This window comes from Dendroctonus ponderosae, unplaced genomic scaffold, assembly GCF_020466585.1.
Source record: "Dendroctonus ponderosae isolate FM_Combo_2020 unplaced genomic scaffold, Dpon_F_20191213v2 Dpon_F_20191213_1, whole genome shotgun sequence".
Classification (NCBI taxonomy): domain Eukaryota; kingdom Metazoa; phylum Arthropoda; class Insecta; order Coleoptera; family Curculionidae; genus Dendroctonus; species Dendroctonus ponderosae.
The window spans coordinates 42,232,379-42,246,469 of NW_026017110.1; the positions used below are offsets into that span (position 1 = coordinate 42,232,379).

The 14,091-nt window shown below is 43.9% G+C and overlaps 3 protein-coding genes and 1 long non-coding RNA gene across 6 annotated transcripts; 3 read left to right on the plus strand and 1 right to left on the minus strand.

The window, feature by feature from the left end:
• Positions 1 to 743: 743 nt before the first annotated feature.
• LOC109533335 (putative inorganic phosphate cotransporter) lies at positions 744 to 2,714 on the plus strand. 2 transcript variants are annotated; one of them, XM_048670650.1, is made up of 8 exons: positions 748 to 926; positions 987 to 1,126; positions 1,168 to 1,480; positions 1,532 to 1,752; positions 1,800 to 1,949; positions 2,000 to 2,132; positions 2,190 to 2,434; positions 2,487 to 2,714. In XM_048670650.1, exons 1-8 carry the CDS (start codon positions 830 to 832, stop codon positions 2,640 to 2,642), a joined length of 1,455 nt encoding a protein of 484 aa, XP_048526607.1. In that variant the 5' UTR covers positions 748 to 829; the 3' UTR covers positions 2,643 to 2,714. The 2 variants fall into 2 exon arrangements, with proteins under 2 accessions (XP_048526608.1, XP_048526607.1); XM_048670651.1 differs by lacking the exon at positions 1,800 to 1,949 and having other exon boundaries at positions 744 to 926.
• Positions 2,715 to 4,519: 1,805 nt separating this feature from the next.
• Positions 4,520 to 4,951, minus strand: LOC125505749. Its single transcript, XR_007282364.1, has 2 exons — positions 4,887 to 4,951; positions 4,520 to 4,826 (listed from the first exon to the last, which is right to left on the minus strand). It is a non-coding gene; the product is annotated as an uncharacterized LOC125505749 (long non-coding RNA).
• LOC109533333 (putative inorganic phosphate cotransporter) lies at positions 4,948 to 6,975 on the plus strand. The gene is made up of 9 exons (XM_048670143.1): positions 4,948 to 5,109; positions 5,164 to 5,303; positions 5,359 to 5,671; positions 5,723 to 5,943; positions 6,005 to 6,154; positions 6,210 to 6,342; positions 6,402 to 6,646; positions 6,700 to 6,829; positions 6,881 to 6,975. The coding sequence occupies exons 1-9, from the start codon at positions 5,043 to 5,045 to the stop codon at positions 6,889 to 6,891; spliced, it is 1,410 nt and encodes a 469-aa protein (XP_048526100.1). The 5' UTR covers positions 4,948 to 5,042; the 3' UTR covers positions 6,892 to 6,975.
• Positions 6,976 to 7,802: 827 nt separating this feature from the next.
• On the plus strand, positions 7,803 to 12,698 carry LOC109533336 (putative inorganic phosphate cotransporter). 2 transcript variants are annotated; one of them, XM_048670142.1, is made up of 10 exons: positions 7,803 to 8,299; positions 8,353 to 8,492; positions 8,545 to 8,692; positions 8,740 to 8,907; positions 8,960 to 9,180; positions 9,282 to 9,431; positions 9,487 to 9,619; positions 9,677 to 9,921; positions 9,983 to 10,146; positions 12,342 to 12,698. In XM_048670142.1, exons 1-9 carry the CDS (start codon positions 8,218 to 8,220, stop codon positions 10,139 to 10,141), a joined length of 1,446 nt encoding a protein of 481 aa, XP_048526099.1. In that variant the 5' UTR covers positions 7,803 to 8,217; the 3' UTR covers positions 10,142 to 10,146; positions 12,342 to 12,698. The 2 variants fall into 2 exon arrangements, with proteins under 2 accessions (XP_048526099.1, XP_019754187.2); XM_019898628.2 differs by lacking the exon at positions 12,342 to 12,698 and having other exon boundaries at positions 9,983 to 10,158.
• The last annotated feature ends 1,393 nt before the right edge of the window (positions 12,699 to 14,091 follow it).

The window sequence follows — 14,091 nt, forward strand, 5'->3', positions numbered from 1 at the left end:
AGGAATAACTTGAAAATAAACAAAATTTTCTGGCATTACTTTGCAATTCAAAACTAGACACTGGTCGATGTAAAAGTTGCGCCAAACCTTACGGATACGACACTGATTGATCGCAAGAACACTCTTCTGTGTGCTTGATTTTCAGTATTTCGTTATATTGTCGTGTCGTGCCCGAAGTGCTCGGCACAACTTCAAAATCAGCAAATTTCTGGGTTTTCTTTACAAAATGAAAACACTTTTGCCTGTTTCATTTGCAATCGGTTGTCCCCAACTAGTGTTTTGTCCGAAGGGCTCGAGACATCTTCTACATCAACTACTAGCTACAGTTTAATATCGCAAAGTAAAGCAAGACGTTTGTCGATTTTGAAGTTGCGCCGATCTGTTCAGGCACGACACTGATCGGGCACAGATGACTCCGAATAAATCGGACAAATGTGTCTTTTTGTACCCTTGTCAGTGCAGTGCCCTTTCAACTTCAATCTCTAGTTCACTAAAAGCTGTTGAAAATCGAAAAATTATAAATCGAGCAAATAAAATCGTCTTGCGGCCCAACTTGCAAATCCGCCCTCGTCAACACAACTTCAACTTGATGCTTACACACCGGCCATAATGCCTCACCTTCCAACGTAAACGAAAACAATAATTTCAAGGCGCCGCTATGTTGGTGCACATCACGTAGTTTCAGTGTACGATTCTTTAACTAAAACAACACGCGCCGAAACTGATCCCTTGACAATCACTTAATAATCCCCCCAACGTCATGTGGCGATTTATGTTCTGAAGTCAACAACATATACAATGATTTGCCTAATTATTGTCTGTGCTCTGGATGCGATGTGAAAATGGCCTAAAATTTCCGAAAATGGCAGCGGAAATTCTTGAAAAACCCCACATTGACTATGCCCTGGTGGCAGGTCGTAGAAACTGTAAGTAGCTGATCGCTGATTTGTCCTCCAATTTTCCCCGATGCATCCAACCTGTTCCAGTACCCTTTTTTGGAGTGAGGCACTTGCAAGTGCTCCTGCTCTTCTTCATGGTGTTCATTGCCTTGGGCTCCAATGTTTGTCTATCGGTAGCTATTGTAGCTATGACTGATTCCCTTGCCAGTAGCAACCCGAATGTGCCAGTAAGTACCAGCTGCTGGAACGTAGCGTCACCTTCTCATAGACCTACAATTTAGAAGACCAAGGCACCATTCTCTCGGCCTTTTTCTGGGGCTACATCTGGCCTCAGATTCTGGCCGGGTACGTGGCCAATCGCTTTGGGGCCAAACGGTGCCTGGTTGGTGCCATGTCCTTGCAGTCGGCGCTCACATTATTCCTGCCAGTCACCGCGGCTAATTTCGGTTCTTCCGGCCTGTACGCCAGCAGGTTCTTGCAAGGGTTTTGCCAAGGATTCCTCTTCCCTTCGCTGACTCACCAGCTGGGCCAGTGGGCCCCTCTCGAGGAAAGAAGCCGCATGGGGGCCTTTGCATTTGGGGGCAAGTAGGAGACCACTTAAACGATCACTGGGTTAATTGATAGTCTTCCAGCCGGCCCTTTGGGCACTGTGGTCGCAATGTTGGCTACCGGCATCATCTCGGCAAGCTGGCAGGGCTGGCCCTTGGTGTTCTACGCCTATGGAACCTTGGGAGTAATCTGGAGTTTGATGTTTGGCATATTAGGCTCCAACCGCCCAGCAGCCCATCCAAGGATCAGTGAAGCTGAGCGGACGTTTATTGAAACCAGTCTGGGACATGTGGGAGGCAAAGTGGTAAGAGTTTCTTTAAAGATATGGTTGTTTCTAGCAAGGGTTTCCAGTCCCACAGGGTTCCATGGATGGCAATTTTTAGATCGGGGCCCGTTTGGGCTCTGCTGGTAGCTCAGAGCGGATACATTTACTGCTCCTGGACGCTGCTGAGCCAGATCCCCAGCTACATCAACCATGTGATGCACTTTAATATAAAAAATGTGAGTTTTTTTATAAAGTGGTAAATAATTTGATGGGAACGGGGTTACAGAACGGCCTTCTGTGCGCTCTTCCTTATCTAACGCTCTGGGTGTGGAGCTTCGTCTTCAGCTACGCCTCGGACAGTCTCATCAATCAGCACGTGGTGAAAGTAGGGACGGCCAGGAAGATTTTCAACTCCATCGGCAAGTATGCCTCAAAGACGACTCCACTTTATTCGGCTCAAATGCCTGTTCTTCTAGGGCTCCTCACTTCAGGACTGGCATTGATCGCCCTCGGTCTCACAAAAGCCGATCAGGTGGCTCAAGCAGTCGCTCTTTTGGTGCTGGCAGTGGGTTCGCATGCTGCCTGCATGTCCGGATGGTCGGTTAACCACATCGACCTTTCTCCGAATTTCGCCGGAACCATCATGGGCCTTACCAACGGGTTTGCCCATATCTCTGCCATTATTGCGCCGCTGATAGTGCAGTTTTGCGTTTTCGATCAGGTACAGATTTTTCTCAACATCATCGGCGGAAGGTGGAGCTTTTTTTCTGCAGACTGATCCAGAGCAGTGGAGGATGATCTTCTTCATAGCTGCAGCAGTCGCTGCAGTCGCTGCGGCCGTTTTCGTGCTCTTCGGGTCGGGCGACACTCAAGACTGGAACCAGCACAGAACCGAAAAAATCCCAATGAAGAAAAATGAATTGATTTGATAACAGCAAACCCTCTTAAATCCTTGCTCATTTAACCAGGTCTATAAAGTGGTAATAAAGTGATGGAAATTATGGTCTGATCGTTTCATTCGAGTGTTTTACCGGTCTTTAATTTCGCTTTTATGTTTTATCGGCCCGGACTGGTGCCCGTGATGCGTTTTTTAACACATTTCTCTAATTTTGTGGCGTTCAAAGCCAGAGATACGGCCACCGTCAGGAGCCAACATAATTAGTTCAATGATAACAACAAAAAGGGCCACTCAATGTGACTTTCAACAATCGGATAGGGTTGTTTATGGGTGCTGCCATGTTTCCTAAGTGTTCACATCCACTATTTGCTATTATTGTGACACATTTTCAGCAACATACAATGTGCGTAATGTAAACTCGGTTTTAATCCGTATATTTCACTTTAATTTCCTAAGTCCTAAATAAATAAGACATTTCTATTTAGCACGATGCGGTTTGATTGCATATTTGGACTTGGCGTGTTTGGCATGACAAAAGTTTAGAATTTTCTGATTAGCTATAACCCGATTTTTGACGAAGTGTCATTCATTTGACATCTACATGCTTTGACACTTTGATTTATTGTCAGCCATTTTGACATAGGTATTGGAAAACGGTCCAGGACTTGAAGCAATTTCCTTTGAAATTTAAACAAAGTACAGACAGACAAAAGGGATCGTCATTAGTAAACCCAAATCGAGACATTGCGAGCAATTAGACAGCGCGTGCGTTTTCTAGTTCCGATTTCTTTGACATATTACATTTTAAATAACATTTAATTGACATATACAGACTTTGACACGTCGATCTACTGTCAGTCACTTTGACGTGGATATTATCTATAACTGACAAACATTTCAATCAATTTCCTTCCGAATCTAAATAATGAAAGAATTGTGAAAATACAAGCTGATTAAAAATTGGCGTCATGCCTTTTAATGGGTAATAGGGGCTCATTTGGAGAGTACGAGAAAAATATTGAAATACGTTTTTCGATAATTTCGAGAATATATTAACAGTTGAAAATCGAATTTCAACTTCGTTTTTAAGCATTATTTTGAAATTGTTCCATGTTTGATCGGTAGCATATTCAAATGGTGACGCATTCAAAAAGATTACGATCTTTGCTTAAAATCACGAATATTTTTGATATTAAAAAGGTTCTCTTCTACAAATTTGTAATGAAAAGTCAAAGCGACTATGACGTTTTTTATCATCGCAGATAGTTACAGGAGAATAGCCCTTGTCAATAATAACAATAACTTGTCAAACTGTGACTTACTTTGAATTTCCTTTCACGAATTTGCGGATACGCGATTAGTTCAGGGGAAATGATACAGTAACATAGCACAAGCTGACTCACGCCAACAAAGGTCGAGGAGAGTGGTTCCAGGATAGTGGACAACAGTAGATGTTCGGGTTCCAGACACAGAAGAACAAATATTTGACATAATTGCAGCAGAGCCTTCCAGGGGCACTCAGAGCATTGCACAACTACTGACGCTTTCCGAGGCACCAAACAAATGCCGAGACAGGGCAACAATCCTACCTACAAATAAACAGAGCATAAGGACACATTAAACCAATCGCTTAGTGAACACCGCTACAAATTCAGCAGGAGTTAATTAATCAAATACGACAAACTGCTCGAGAAGAGGGGAAACTAAGGTGATTTTGTTGCTCTCCATTTTGTTAATTGAATCTAACCTTCATAAAAAGTGCATAGAAGCTGACTGTCAAGCTGACAACTGGTTTGAAGAACAGAACACTCACAGGCACTAACTTGTTTGAAGTTAAAGACTCAAATAAATGTATGTTTATTTGTAATTTGTAAACAAATTAATAATTCAAGGTTATGAGGACAATAATTGACGTTTCGAAAAAAATATATTTTTGATGTACATTTTGTGAAGTTCGCAAACTCGGCAATGGCTCCTTAAACAACTGCCCGAAACAATTGCCCCGACAATGTTTGTCCACTAATTATCCTTCCTTGATTTTCCTTGCAAAAGTGGTTCAAAGAGAAGATTTCCTTAGAGGGATGTCTTGACTGCTCTAACCGCCATTAAACTAGAGAAAGTTTAATGGCATTTTGGAAAATTTGATGAGATTGGCAAAGCGACCTCGATGTAGCCCCCAGGATCTTCTGGTCGCAGAACGCAATAGTCAAGATTGCTAATCCAGGTAAGAATCAGTTACTTACTAATCAAATTTAATTGTTGAAGTTGTGCATACTTGTTTAACAGGTTGCCAACAGCCACGGTCAATTGATAAGACTTAAGCAAACTCTCGTTGCGATAAGATTTCGTAGCGAAAGTCATCGTGATTGTTTCCCCATCTAGAAATATTGAATGGAAATTTCTAACAGTTCATTCTGGAGCTCGAGCCAACATGGGGACGAGCGTGGAACGGAAAGACGTCAACTACTCGCCAGTCAAAGGCCAGAGGGATGTTAAACGTAAGTTACCAGATCAGTGACTACGAAAAGAAACTTGCACTTTCAGCCTTGCAGTGCCCTTGATTGGCGTGAGGCACTGGCAGGTGCTACTGCTCTTCATCCTGGTATGCACAGCCTTCGGCTTCCGAGTCATCCTTTCAGTAGCCATAATCGCCATGACGGATCCTACGGCAAGCTCAAATCCAGACGTGCCAGTAAGTATCAGTTTGAGATCCGAAAAGAGTTTAGTCAGAGCAAAATCCTCCCAAGACCTACGACTGGAAAGACAAGGGCACAATCCTGTCCTCCTTCTTCTGGGGCTACCTATGGACGCAAGCCTTTGCCGGCTACGCAGCCAAACGCTTCGGTGCCAAATGGTTCCTGATTGGCGCAATTTTCGTGCAAAGCATGCTCTCACTGCTCACCCCACTCACTGCAGCACTCTTGGGCTCCTACGGAATGTGCGTGAGTAGGGCGCTGCAGGGCACCTGCCAGGGCTTTGTTTTCCCATCGGTCACTCACCAGCTCACTCAATGGGTCCCTCCCAATGAGCGGAGTCGTTTAGGCTCGGTCATCTTTGGATGTGAGTAGCTTCAGCTTAAAAACTGCAAACGTTTACCACCGCATGTCTTAGCCGCCCCCCTGGGGACAGTGGTGGCGATGTTGGTGACTGGAGTTATCTCGGCCGGATGGTACGGTTGGCCTTTGGTATTCTACCTCTATGGAGTGGTGGGGTTGGGGTGGTGCGTTCTATTTGCCTTTCTGGGGGCCAACAGCCCAGCTAGCCACTCCTCCATTAGCAAAGAGGAGAAATATTACATTGAGCAGAGTTTGGGGCATATAGATGATAAGCCGGTAGGTTCTCAACGAATGTTAGCAAATTCGTTGCCTCTTTAGAGCTTGTGTTGGCTTTTAGACAAACAAAGTGCCCTGGAAGAAAATATTCACCTCCGTTCCTCTATGGGCAGTGTTCTTGGCCCAAACTGGCAACAACTACGCCTTCTGGACCTTGCTCACGCAAATCCCCAGCTACATGAACCATGTGATGCACTTCGATATAAAAAATGTACGTCTCCCTACAATCCATGCCGATTAATCCTCAAAATTTCACCCCGCTATAGAACAGCCTGTTGTCATCGCTCCCGTACTTGACTGGATGGGCCGTCAGCTTTCCCTATGGCTACATATCCGACACCATCATCAACAAGAACTGGGTGAGCGTCAGCACATCGCGAAAAATCTTCAACTCTTTCGGTACGTGGTGGTTTCCCCTTTACACAGCCTTTGGACTGAGACCCCTGGGTCTTGTGCAGGTATGCTGGTGCCAGCTTTGGCTCTAATAGTCCTGGGATATACCAGGGAAGATCAAACAACGCAAGCAGTGATTCTTCTGGTGGTGGCCGTGGCTTCAAATGGAGCCACCTTGGCTGGCTGGGCTTTGAACCACATGGATCTGGCACCCAACTATGCTGGCACCCTAATGGGGCTCACCAATGGTGCGTCGCATATTTCCGCCATTTCCGCGCCTCTGATTGTCCAGATGGTTGTCACAGACGAGGTGAGTTGAATCCATCAAAGCATTGAACCCCTTTCCACCCAATGGTGTTCCAGAGTGATCCCCACCAATGGAAGCTGATCTTCTGGTTGACTGCCGGTATTCTAACGGCGGTTGCCGTGGTGTTTAATATATTCGGGACTGCAGAGAAGCAAGATTGGAACGAGGCTGCGAGTGAGGAGAATGGTAAGTCTTTATCCGGCTGTGTTCTGGATCTTCAATGAACAAACTTTGCAGAAAAGTGCTGATGGAATCCACCAGTTATCGAGTACCTACAGCTCCAACTGTCTTTGATTATTTACTAGTAAATGAAAAGACCTAAGCCTTGAAAATTACGTGTTTTTTTCGCTTCCTTTCAGTCCGAATACCACTATTATAAAATCCATCAATCCCAATGACAAAAACGGGCCTTTAGTCACAAATCCGACAGTCAGTCCCTTTGACTATGACACTATCGCTCAAAACCCTATCTGATGCATGGAAAGTATGAATGAAAAAGCCTGCACTGAAAGCATTTCTTACGCTTCTCTAGATTCTTCACGATATTTAAGCGAAAAAATTACGGCTTATTGAAAAGGGTTGAAAGGGGGAGGTTGACCATTTTATTTGCATGAACTATCAAAGGGTGCCGCTCTCGCCCGGTACCTGATGGAATTTCAAGAGATGTTCAGAGTCAAGTGTGCGAACAAATATTGGCTTGGCTACTCTTGAAAGGGTGCGGTTTAAATACCATTTTCACCGCCAACTAGATAATTCGCAGTTAGAAAGTGAAAGAAAACAGTTGCTTCGCAAAAGTGACGTACTGAGTTGGATGGATTTATTGTCGCCATTGTTTAATTTGTTTGCCCAATTACAATGCGCGAATCTGATTATTTATTATTTGTTTAAGTTGAAAGTAAGAAAATAGTGGGCCAAATCAGTCGCCTGCAATGTTGCCCAGTTTACCAATTAAATTCAACTCTAAATTTGCCACTAAATCAACTGAGAACATTTAAATGTCTTAATGTTTCTTTACATAAGATTAATGATAGAACTGCTTTTAATAAACTCATTTCACAACATCAGCTTTTATTGTAGACCGGAATATTTCAATGCTATTTATTGGAGAAAGAGAATATTCAAGTTTTAGATCTACATATTTATAAGGTACAACTTGGCGTTTTGGGCTTTGGATGCCAAAAGCTTCAACTTTAACAGAGCACATATTACGTTGAGCCGAAACTTGGAGACAGTTTTCTCAATTGCCATTGATAATGGAATAATCCGGAAACTGGAAAACTTCAAATTCCCATCGTCAATATTTTCAGAATATTGGCAAAAAACGACAAACTTTTAACACTTTTGGCTAAGGCATCCTGGCGCCAATGGACGTGTATACTACACGTCCAGTTTCCGAATTTCCCATTCGTAATGAATCACCCTGTATAGATTGGCGCAAAGTGACTGGGAAAAACCTCAACTGATATTTAATTAACCAGAGACAATAGAAGAATCCAATCCGGTATTTGCCCGAAGATTAAACAGGAATTCTATATTATCAAACTGGTCTAGTGGCGCCAAGTTAGGTACTTAAAATGGCCGTTGAAAATCCTGAAGAGCTCTATAGACTAGCACAGGAGGAATCAAGGAGTTTTGAGCAAAAATGTGCAGAGCCAGGTAAGTTTTTTACACATTGCCAGACTTTCGATAATAACAAGGTTCAAATTCAGCGCCCAAAATTGGCATCCGCCATCTGCAGGTCTTCCTCTACTTCCTGGTGTGTTTCATCGCGTTTGGGTTCAGAGTGGTTCTTTCCGTGGCCATTGTTGCAATGACTGACCCAAAAACCAACCCGAATCCGGGTATACCGGTAGGTAGTCTCCAACCTTCAAGGGATTAGTTGCACAAACTCAGTGTTCCAGACATATCCAGAGTGGAGGGACCAAAACGTGATTCTTTCAGCGTTTTTCTGGGGGTACATAATTCCGCAGGTCTTTGCAGGATGGGCCGCCAGGCGCTTCGGAGCCAAGTGGTTCCTTATCGGCACCTTCGCGGTTAACTCCCTATTAGGTACTGAAACCACTCTTTTAAACTGGAAGCTCATTCAGGTTTTGCAGGGCTTTCAATTCCAATGACCGCAGCTCACTTCGGCTCCAAAGGCGTGATGTTGAGCAGAGCCGGCCAAGGCCTCTGCCAAGGCTTCATCTACCCATCCTTGACCCATTTGCTCAGCCAATGGGTGCCGACCCAAGAACGCTCTTCATTGGGCACCATCGTCTATGCGGGTATTATTCCCTTGAACGCAACTGGGTGCATTTTAGTTTGAAATATTTCCAGCTGGACCTTGCGGCACAATTCTGGCAATGTTCATCACGGGGTTAATCGCGGCCAGCCCTTACGGCTGGCCAATGGCCTTCTATTTCTATGGTGTGCTAGGCATCGCATGGTGCATTGTAATGGGAATTTTGGGACACGACCGTCCAAAGGTCCATCCTTCGATCAGCCAAACGGAAAAATGGTATATTGAGAGCAGTTTGGGGCATACCAATGAGAGAACGGTGAGTGTTGAGCAAAGCAAAGCCAAAACCTGCATGGCCTGTGTTTTGGTCTTGCTCATTTTGCGAGATGAAGACCTCTGACTGAGTGCTGATTTTTTAAGCAACATCCTACGCCGTGGAAAGCCATCCTGAGCTCCGGACCCGTGTGGGCGCTCTTTATAACGCAAACTGGGAACAACTACTGCTTTTGGACGTTATTGACGCAAATCCCCTCCTACATGCACTATGTCATGGACTTCAACATCAAAGATGTAAGCACGTTTTTTTTGTTCCTCCTTCGGTTGCTTCATCGGCTTTCCTGATTAGAACAGCATTTTGTCTTCCCTCCCCTATTTAACCGTGTGGGTGCTCAGTTTTGCGGTTGGTTTCACATCTGATTGGATCATCAACAAAGGAATCCTCACCAGGACGGTTTCCCGAAAGGTTTTCAACTCTTTAGGTGGCGCTAATGAGTGGTGACGAATCTCCGCTCTGTACTCAAACTGTTTAATTTTAGGACTGTTTCTTCCCGCTCTATCTTTGGTGGTTCTGAGCTACACCCGACCGGATCAGCCCATCCGAGCTGTGGCTCTTCTAGTGGCCGCGGTCGGATCGAACGCTTTCCACTTTTCTGGCTTCAGCGTCAACCATATGGATCTTTCGCCCAACCATGCTGGGGTTGTAATGGGACTGGTCAATGGCTGCTCGCAAATTACTGGGGTCGTTGCCCCATTGGTTGTGCAGTTTGTTGTCACAACCCCGGTAATATCTAACATCTGAAGAAGTCCTGGAGATTTTTCTTATTTTTTTTTTCTGCTTGCAGACTGATCCTTTGCAATGGCGAGTGGTGTTCCTGATCGCGGCCGCTTTCAACGTGATCACTGCCACAGTTTTCGATGTCTTCGGCTCGGCCAAAGTGCAGCCTTGGAACGCGCCTGAAGAACCCCAAGAAATTGAAAAGCGAGACGTTGTTGGCAAATAAATCGCGTGAGTGTTTAATAGTTTTTCACTCAGCCCCCGTCTGAACGTAATCGTGAGAACGAAACGTGATATTTCCTATTAGTTAGTTTATGCCCAAATATTTACCCATCAATTAAGCACAAGACCTTTCCTAAAACGCTCTACTTACGCCGGGGCAAACACGGCACCCATTTGGCATTGCCAGCTAGGGAATTTGAATTTTTTCTCGGCAGGTACGCGCCCTTAAGGCGCCCAGCTACTTGACCAGAAGATCCTTTCTAATTGAATTCAAAAGCATCGACAAACATGCATAATACGGCAAATAAGGGTGCGGCCGGCCATCAAAAGGGTGAGTGAACGGTTCCTCTGGGGTATTTTGCGCAAGGGTTGCATACGTAATTCGGAAATGTTCACGGTCTAGATGGTTCACACAATGGGTTTTGGCACATGGGTACTCTTGACTGTTTGATCAAACGGAAAATTCGAGTGGCCGATAGCCTTTTGCGATCGAGTATTCAAATGTTTTTCGGTTGGAAGCAAAGTGATGTGAAATCCGGAACTATCTTTGGCCTACTAAACGTTTTTCCTAAGAAAACATCTGCCGTAAATGTTGGTGTAATTAAAGTATTGCGTTTTCTTGCATCACCTGTTCCTCATGGCGAGGGCACGCGTCTTTTATGCGTTTTACAGGGTTGAAGTGGGTGTTTTTTCGGACAAAAAGACGCAGTTTTGGCATATGGCACATGCCGTTTGTTGACCCAGATTCTTCAACAGGGGCAGCAGCCGTGTAAAATTCAAACGCTGCTGATCAACCACAGCATATCGAAACCGTAAATTCTTCACTATAATAGATCGGAACCAGAACACGCGGTGTTCCAATTTTCGGCCGATAATTTAACTGGCTGAGAACCGAACGGTTCTCGCCCAGGAAACAGTAGGGGAACAACCACCCATCGACATATTTTGAGCTTTTTTCCTTAGACTTCTCGGGGGAATAAAGGGCGCTGTATACTTAGCGGCCCAGTTTGATGTTGAATATGGGCCTTTTAATCAGTTTTAGCATTATGGGGGTTCCACGTTTCTTTTCCTCTCTTTGACTGCTTTATTACGAATCGAATCTCATTTGACAGGGAAATTGGGTCTCGTTATAATCCTTTGATGGGATCGCGCAATTCACTAATTATTTGTGCTGCCGCACAATAAGCCCATTAAAACGTCGATCTGCCTTTCAGCCGCGAAAACATAAATATTTGCTGCTGCAGATTCGCGTTTTTGCCAACCACGAAACAAGAAGTAGACAACCGAAATTAACCCGTTTACTTCACACCTTGACTTCAAGAAAGCCGATACTGCTAATTATTTTTTTTAATAGTGCGTCGCTAATTTGTGGCTTTCGTACCCGAATCCATAACGTACAACGTAACTAATAACGCTTAATGAATACGTGCACGTATTTTGAGGGCCAAAGCTGGCTTTGGGTACGTTAGTGAGCGTCAGCGGTACTCAAAACTACTTGGCACTGCGACGGTTAAACGCGTTCGAAATACCGTCTTTTGCCAGTTTGGTCTAATCAAGAAATTCGAACTTTGACAAAGTTACAAGCGGAAACATTTAAAACCATGCAAGACTGTGACTCTTGAGCCTTTTGCTACACAAGTTGCTGCTGGGGTACTGTTTGGTACTGCTGGTGCTTCCTCGGTGCATTGATTTACAACCCCAGCAGCTTTTTTGCTGCTTCTAGAGGCGTGTTATTAAGTCCGGACCGATATTTTAATATTTCATCCTGCCGGGCAAAGAGTGTCAGGAGGTGTTGACGTGCGAACCACACTCTGTTATTAGAACAACTTTTTTGCTTTTTTGGGCCGATTTGTCTAATTTTTCTGCTAGTTTATCGACATCATTCTAATGTCCCACAGGCTTGTAAATGGTGGTCCAATTAAGACGATATGTTTTTGAAAGAAAATAAAATGCCAAATATTGCAAATAATTGCAAAAATGTTTTTGAGAGTTTTCCCCTATAATTCGTCGTGGCCTTGTTTTGCTCATCACTACCAAAGATTAACTTCTTCTGAATGCAAAAGCAACTCTTGCCGCATGAATGTCTTGTGGATTATTTTCTATTATTAACTAACAACGACAATTTTGCTTATCTCCAAAAACATTTAAGGAAAATGTGCTTCGTCCTAAAAGACGATTTTTTCGAAATTTATTATCAATTTCAGGTCCAATCTGCAAACAATCGCCGGTTTTGATGGTCAAGTGGCTTTAGGTCTTGAGTCAACAATCCAATCAGCGAAAAAATGTGGTCTGTGAATTGGTTACTCATGTAAACGTTGTGGAATCGACAAATTTGCAACTTCAGCTCCAGTGGCTTCTACAGCATCAACATTTCCTTCATTTCTTGCAGCAGGCCGGAGTATTGGTGGCCTAGTTTCGCTCAAATTTGTCAAGAATTCGTCGATTGTTTTGTTATTAACTATTGGAAAACAGGAACCAGTTGTTTTCTGCAAAAATGCCTAAAATTTCGATCCAAACTGTTAGCTCTCGATAACAATACCAATAAATCATCCAGTATTGAATGATGATCTCAGCACCCCATCGAAAGAGTTACATCTGCGCAAGGTGGGCCGAAGAGCACAATTGCGGATTTCGAGAAAATTCGGCACATGCCATCCTGTAGATAAAGGGCCTTTTTCAGGTAAATTGCGCAATATTTAATCGAAACCAACTAGAAGCTGCCCTAAGTGATTGTCCGACACGGACAATCACTTCTACTGTATTGAGAGTAAATACGACTTTTTGGGCTGCAAACGCAAACATCCACCCACACTTTCGTGTAAACAGTTGAGCAGATGGCTGTTTTTTACTGGTTTTCTAAACTAGTATGCGATTGAACTGCCTTTGCTCCTCTTATTGGAAAACCTGTGCACAGTTTGAGAATCTTCAACTCTCGTTGAACGTCTCTAGTTGAGGGTCAATTTCAACAGTTGCCAGCTGTATGGAAATTCAATATTTTCAATCAAAATACAGATGGGGCCCCTCGATCAGGTAAAAGGGTTACGAATTGGAGCAGATGCATCAAATCGGAACCATTCGACGTTATTTGCCAGTCCAACAGGAAATGATCAGTGACGGTTGTTTTCGATAAAGTTCGGCAAAACGCAGCTTGGACTGTCCTCACCCCAGATCCATCCCCATGTGATTTACGGACCTGTAATCGGTTCGGGGATCGGGCGAGGCGAGCAGGGCGGCGAATTTGTGATTTAGCGAACGAACACGTGATTATCTGCACCAACGCCTCCAACGCCTGCAGCGCCGCCAATTGTTTAAAACAAACATCACTGTTGGTACTCGTTATTTTAATATCTCGTTCTGGTTCCGAACTACTGCCGCCGGCCCCCGTTCGCATAATGCACGATTTATCTGCCCTTTCATTTATATTATATTAAGCGTTTGATTCTGATATGATTTTTTCGCCGCGCTACACTCAGAGAAATTCTACAAAACCATTTTACTTTTCATGGTTTTCCCATTGGGTATTTAGCCTGAAATTTTTAGTGGTTTGGTAATGCTCTTGTCTTCTTATAAAGAACGAATTTTTCATCCAGAAGCACATCTTGAAGTTGAACAGCACGGACTCTGTTTAATTTTTTCACGACTCCAAATTATTTTTTTTAAGTGTAGGCTGAGTCCAGGAGCAAAAGAGCGGATTAGTTTCACTGATTAATCGGCGAAGAAGCAAAAATTAATACGCGCTCTCGTGATGAAGAAATAAGAGCGTCTTTTTGCTCGCATTGGGCCAATATTGGTTTTCGTGCGCTTTTAAAGATTGCGATCGCCTGTTTACTTTTCGAAATTTATTGCTGCTGCTTGCTTCTTCAAATTGTGCCAAAGCCAAAAAATTCGGCAAATTGCCCCATTTATTCAACTTCCTGTCCACGCCTATTTCACACCATCAGTGACACGGCCTGG

Bases quoted from the DNA above. Each gene is read 5' to 3' on its own strand.
- LOC109533335 (XM_048670650.1), top strand. From the start codon at position 830: ATGCGATGTGAAAATGGCCTAAAATTTCCGAAAATGGCAGCGGAAATT. The intron at 1,481-1,531 runs GCAAGTAGGAGA...ATAGTCTTCCAG, and splicing joins GGGGGCCTTTGCATTTGGGG to CCGGCCCTTTGGGCACTGTG. The intron at 2,435-2,486 runs GTACAGATTTTT...TTTTTTCTGCAG, and splicing joins AGTTTTGCGTTTTCGATCAG to ACTGATCCAGAGCAGTGGAG.
- LOC109533333 (XM_048670143.1), top strand. From the start codon at position 5,043: ATGGGGACGAGCGTGGAACGGAAAGACGTCAACTACTCGCCAGTCAAA. The intron at 5,304-5,358 runs GTAAGTATCAGT...AATCCTCCCAAG, and splicing joins GCTCAAATCCAGACGTGCCA to ACCTACGACTGGAAAGACAA. The intron at 6,343-6,401 runs GTACGTGGTGGT...GGTCTTGTGCAG, and splicing joins AAAAATCTTCAACTCTTTCG to GTATGCTGGTGCCAGCTTTG.
- LOC109533336 (XM_048670142.1), top strand. From the start codon at position 8,218: ATGGCCGTTGAAAATCCTGAAGAGCTCTATAGACTAGCACAGGAGGAA. The intron at 8,493-8,544 runs GTAGGTAGTCTC...TCAGTGTTCCAG, and splicing joins ACCCGAATCCGGGTATACCG to ACATATCCAGAGTGGAGGGA. The intron at 9,181-9,281 runs GTGAGTGTTGAG...TGATTTTTTAAG, and splicing joins GGCATACCAATGAGAGAACG to CAACATCCTACGCCGTGGAA.